At 35.2% G+C, this 6,087-nt stretch overlaps 1 protein-coding gene across 1 annotated transcript; it reads left to right on the top strand.

The window, feature by feature from the left end:
* Nucleotides 1-556: 556 nt before the first annotated feature.
* LOC131148942 (probable aquaporin PIP2-5) lies at nucleotides 557-3,916 on the top strand. Its single transcript, XM_058098922.1, has 4 exons — nucleotides 557-929; nucleotides 1,371-1,666; nucleotides 3,041-3,181; nucleotides 3,372-3,916. Exons 1-4 carry the CDS (start codon nucleotides 623-625, stop codon nucleotides 3,483-3,485), a joined length of 858 nt encoding a protein of 285 aa, XP_057954905.1. The 5' UTR covers nucleotides 557-622; the 3' UTR covers nucleotides 3,486-3,916.
* Nucleotides 3,917-6,087: the final 2,171 nt, after the last annotated feature.

The raw sequence follows: 6,087 nt of genomic DNA, 5'->3' as shown, positions 1-6,087 counted from the left end.
ATATATATATATATATGTACCAACCATATGTATAGAACATAAATAAATAAATATATGTAAATACTCACGCTCACAAATGAAATGATGTAATTAATATTATTAGAATTTTAAAAAACTAACGTTATGATTTAAATTTTATAAACTGTAAGCTTTTGAATTTAATTTTAAGTTGCATTGGACAAAAAATGCATCATGAATATTGAAGAAAAACGAGACAAGGAAAGGTGGAAGAGAGATGCATGGCGGGTCCCCATGCAAATTGCAAGCAAAGAAACTCATAAATTGGGTTGGGCGGCATATAATTATTAATTAATTGATTAAAACCGTGATTAGTGAATAAATTAAAAAAATATATCCTCATTACCTTAATTTAATCCCTTAATCATGTCTTCTGCTGATCTCTCTCCCCCTCTCCCCCCACCTCTCTCCTCACACAAACACGTATATATACAACCCCTCCTGTAGTGAGCCACACACTACACGCATTACTCTCTCTCTCTCTCTCTCTCTCTCTCTCTCTCTCTCTCTCTCTCTCTCTCTCTCCGTCTCTCTCTCTCTCTCTCTCTCTCTCTCTCTCTCTCTCTCTCTGTGTAGAGATATATAATATATACAATATATATATATGGCGAAAGACGTAGAGGTGGCGGAGCAGGGGGAGTTCTCGGCGAAGGACTACCACGACCCACCGCCGGCGCCGCTCATCGACGCGGAGGAACTCACCAAATGGTCATTCTACAGAGCTCTCATCGCGGAGTTCGTGGCCACCCTCCTCTTCCTCTACATCACCGTCCTAACCGTGATTGGCTACAAGAGCCAGACCGACCCAGCCAAGAACGCCGACGACTGCGGCGGAGTAGGCCTCCTTGGCATCGCCTGGGCCTTCGGCGGCATGATCTTCATCCTGGTTTACTGCACCGCCGGCATCTCCGGTCAGTTCCCCCCAGCTACCTACCTTTCAAGAGTTTTTTTCAAAAAAAAAAATTTATATTTTGGTATTGTATTTATAACCGAGCCTTTTCGAATTAACCCACTAATCTCTCTTAAGTCCGATCGATCTTCCTCCGGTCAGCAGCCGAAATTCGAATCTCACCATCAATGTTATGTAAACAGCGGGAGAATGTTCATATCTTTTATTTAATGGAAATAATTTAAAAAAAAAATATTTTGAGAATTTGAAAACATTTTCTAAAATAACTGTAATGTTACTGTAGAAAATGGAAATAATTGAAATATTTGTAACAAACCTGAGTTTGCCGACAAATGATATCGATGATCCCTTTAGTTGACAAACCCGAATGCGTAGTACATGAATATTGGTAGGTCGAGCATTTGGCGTGTATACTTGATAAATTATTTGTGGGATCATGCAGGAGGACACATAAACCCAGCAGTAACATTCGGGCTGTTCTTGGGGAGGAAGGTGTCACTGATAAGGGCTGTGATGTACATGGTAGCGCAGTGTTTGGGAGCGATATGCGGAGTGGGACTGGTGAAGGCATTCCAAAAGGCATACTACAATAGGTACGGAGGTGGGGCTAATGAGGTCGCCCACGGCTACTCCATCGGCGTTGGGCTGGCCGCTGAGATCATTGGCACCTTCGTCCTCGTCTACACCGTCTTCTCTGCCACTGATCCTAAAAGAAGTGCTCGAGACTCCCATGTCCCTGTGAGCACTACCTTTTCATTCTCCCTCTACTTTTTTATTATCATTTATTATTTATTACTCTCCTCGAACAAAAGAAAAACAAGCTGCATACTTTTCTTGATCTTTATTAAAGAGACGGGGACCTACTTTAATTTTTAGAACACCCATATTATATTTAGAGAGGTTTCCATTTTTGAGCTTTGTTGGATTAGAATCAAAGGTAATAGGGGTGGTAAAAACGGGATTGGGTGGATCATAAATAGATGGAAGTTAAATGTGTTTGAATTCGGGTTGACCTATTTATTAATGGATGAATAATTTATAAACTAAAATTCGTCCATTTAATAAACAAGTACGCATTAAGCATTTATTTAAAAATATAATTTATTTATTTTTATTTTTATTTAATATTTCATCAAAATTGACTTAATTTTTTTTTTCCAAAAACTGCAATTAAAAAAAAAAAAAAAGCAACCTAAAAGTGGACAACCCAAAAGCAACAAAAAAGAAATGTAAACAGGTTAGATACTTGACCCAAGCCCATCCAACCCATTTATTAAACTAGTTGGGTTCAAGATGATCCATTTATAAATGTGTTACCTCCTTCTAAACTCAAATCTAGTCTAAATAGACTCATCAAGTTTTGATCAATTTTGCCACTCATGTAATATAAAATGATATTGAAATTTGTCTAAATTCATCCAAAAGTCAAAAGTAAAGTTTGAAATCCATACCCCCATAACTTAACATTAATGAAGGGTATTAGTGTTAAGAAAAAAACAACCAAATGTAGTTGATGACTAATCCTGCATTTTGCTATTATTAATAATGATGTTGTAATTGAAAATTGTTGTTTTAGTTGGTTGGGTAATTGACATCTATTATATAATTTATTGAGAAAGTCATATCCTTTATTTATACTTGAATTAACTAGAGAGTGAAAAATAATGGCATATCTCACAGCATATTCTATAACATAGATACATCCTATAAACTTATTTGACATCATCTCAGAATGTGAACTTGAGAGGACAAATAAACATCTAATTAAATTTGATACCTCATTATCTATCTTTCCTAATCTCAATAGCTACTTAATTAGGTCGGAAGTGGTCATTTTCCTAACTACTAATTAACTTTGGATGTTTTTCTCATCCCAATTACTCCAATATATCTCCATTTTATTATAGTTTGTGTTGAATTCTAATATGATAGAAGAACCCATCAATAATCACACTAATTGATAGAAAGAAGCACTTAAAAACATGAACTTTAGAATTTGATTTATACAAATTTGAATAAGCAATTCAAAACATGAATTAATTTCATGCCAAGTTTGACCCCTTTCACATTTCTCATTTGTTCTTTTTTAATGTTAAAACTTTGTTGGTAAAGGTATTGGCACCACTACCCATTGGGTTTGCGGTGTTTATGGTTCACTTGGCGACAATTCCAATCACTGGCACTGGCATCAACCCTGCTCGAAGTTTCGGAGCTGCTGTCATCTACAACAATGACAAGGCTTGGGATGACCATGTGATTATCTTCTTTTCTTTCTTTTAAAAATATTTATATTTTATTTTATGCTCTTAATTAATTTCATAATTAATTCTTTCCCAATCTTACATCTCGGTATCCGATCCAAAACATTGCCTTATATTTCATTATATAAGCTAATTGTAATATAACAAATATATATTTTTTCATTTTTGGGGTATGCCTGCAGTGGATATTCTGGGTTGGGCCATTCGTGGGAGCTGGAATTGCAGCACTATATCACCAGTACATTCTGAGAGCGGGCGCCATTAAAGCTCTGGGTTCCTTCAGAAGCACCGCCTAGCTACCTAACCCACTTCAATTTGCATATATTCTTAATTAATCTATCTCAAAAAAAGGATCACTCAACGGTTGAGGATGGGATTGACGACGATGTCTGATCAGAACCAATCATAATCATCATCATCATCATAATAAAAATAATGAAAGGGCTAAGCTGAGCAATCGCTCTCTCTCTCTCTCTCTCTCCCCCCCCCCCCCTCTCTCTCTCTCTTAGGTGTACATAAAAGGAGATAATGTTGTTTTCTGTGGAAGGTGGGGGGTGGTGTTTGTCTCTCTGTGTTTTTAAATATTATCCTTTTCACTTTGCAGCTGCTGCTGTTTCCTCTTCTTTTTCTAAGAAGTTGCTTCATTCCAATGTTTTCTGTATTTTGTCTACATATGTGCAGTTGAGTTGTCAAACTTCGATTCTTCTTTAATTTTTCCTATTCCGTCCCTCTTTATTGTTCTTTCTTACGTTTGTATGCATGCAACTAAGAAGCATTTAAGGAGTTAGCATGGAGTTTACTTTAATTCCTATTTTCAAAATTTAGCATGGGATTTTAATTATGTTATGCCTGAATTTTAAACTTGAATTTCAGAGGTGGCCTAAGGTTTTCTATTGCAATTTCTGTGACTGATAATAACACTCTTGTTAAAAAAAAAAAGAAAAAGAATCCAATTACTTAATTGCCTATTGGCTCAAACCTTCGCTTCATGGACTAAGCCTAAGTAAGAAATCTCTCATTAAGAAACCGTGTATCATTACTTTGGATTGGGTCATCACTCGGATCAAACACAATTAGGCTCCATAAAAGCCCAATAAGAACAACTTTCGAACTTTAGGAACATAGTTCCAAACTTCGAAACTAAGGGGGAGCAACTGATATACCCTAAATATATCATCTACCCTAAAGAGAAGGCATGTGCCCAGCATTAAGAAATCACCTACTAAGTCAATCGCTCGACTAGAGCTATTGACGCCGGCCACATATTGACCGAAGTGATCCACGGCCGTGCTACAATGATTAAAGTGATCCACACCAAACGCTATATATGATAGATCTACCACGGTCAAATCTGGTCAGTATAAAAGGAGTACTACGGAGAGGTTAAGGTATCTCATTCTAACCCAATTTCACTGTTGCTTACAACCTCTCTAAAGTACTCCCTTACTTATGCATCAGAGAGATCCCTCGGAATACACCCTGGGTCTTACAAGCTGCATTTGTTTTCGTCCTTTTCAGGTGATCAGGACTGAAAAGTTAGCCGGAGGTTAGATCGACATTTTTGACAGTAACATTAGTATTTGAATGTATAGATTTTAAGGTATGAATCTAAACTTAGGTTGATTTAAAAGAGACTCAAATTTAAGGTTTAAATTTTACACTTCAAATACGTATAAAATAGTTAAAAAATCATCCAAAAATCAAAATATTTGTAAATTTTAGTTACTCATCATTTCATTACAACAATAATGTTTAATATTCTACAAATGATGTTGCATTATTATCTAACCATTTGGTATATGTATATTACTTAATTTCAGTCAATTAATTAAAAGAGAGAAGACTAGCTAGTCCCACTTATATATATATATATAAACAGTAGTAGCTGGTAGCTAGTAATTAATTAAAAGTGGAAGACCAATAAAAAGATAGTGATGGGATGGCTTAATTTTTGGTGGCCAGGGTGTGTAGGAAGTGAGATAATCAAATATGATATATATATATATATATATATATAATATGGTTTTCTTGGAGATTAATTCATATGATTGATGAGACAAATTGGCCTTATCTTGCCATATTATTTTAAAGAATTTCTTTTCATTTTCTATACAAGTGAGTGGGTAAAGCTACTATGGAATAATTGGAATATTATACAAATTGGTGATGCACTTTTTTGGCTTTTAACTATGGGGAAAGGTAGGGCAGAATTCGCTGATGGGCCTTGTAAGAGAGACACAAGAGAGATGTTTGGCTATTGATGCAATCCTATCTATAAGTATGATTAATTTTTCAAGGACATGCCGGTGATAATTGATGGGGGAAATTTTTGAATAGTACTTTATTAGTATGTGAACGGCACGAATACGTGTTTCTAACTTGTAAAATTGAGATTGAATTGAATAACATTAAAATTTTTGTATTAGAATCAAATCATTTAGGGTTCAAAATCAAATTGTTTGGACTAAAATTGTTCCATTCAATTGATTTTACTAGTTTGAACTTATACTAGTAGTCTCATTTAATTACAACATATATATATATATATATATATATATATATAGTGTGTGTGTGTGTGTGTATGTTTTAATAGACATTTTAATAATTTGGGTTTTGAACAATGTCATAACGTCCTCGGAGGGGTCAACTTTCTTAAAAGAGAGTCAAATCTTCGTGTCGCCTTGATCGAATGGAGAACTTGAAATCAATGTGAACGTGGTGTAATATGTGAGACTGAGAAGTGAGTCAAAAAAATCGCCACTAACTTGTTTTTTTGTTTTTTCCTTATCTTAGGTGAGGTTATAACACATATTTAATGTGCCACTAATTTGTTGGTCTCAAAGTTACACTTAGGTCCAAGGAAACCAGTTATCAATGGTCTGTGTTACTAAGTTACAT

Source organism: Malania oleifera, chromosome 2 (genome assembly GCF_029873635.1).
Source record: "Malania oleifera isolate guangnan ecotype guangnan chromosome 2, ASM2987363v1, whole genome shotgun sequence".
Lineage (NCBI taxonomy): Eukaryota > Viridiplantae > Streptophyta > Magnoliopsida > Santalales > Ximeniaceae > Malania > Malania oleifera.
The sequence above is the reverse complement of the archived record's forward strand: the minus strand, read 5'-3'. Positions and strand labels throughout refer to the sequence as shown.

Coding starts and splice junctions, on each gene's coding strand:
- LOC131148942 (XM_058098922.1), top strand. CDS start 623: ATGGCGAAAGACGTAGAGGTGGCGGAGCAGGGGGAGTTCTCGGCGAAG. Junction 930..1,370: donor CTGCACCGCCGGCATCTCCG/GTCAGTTCCCCC, acceptor GGGATCATGCAG/GAGGACACATAAACCCAGCA. Junction 3,182..3,371: donor ACAAGGCTTGGGATGACCAT/GTGATTATCTTC, acceptor GTATGCCTGCAG/TGGATATTCTGGGTTGGGCC.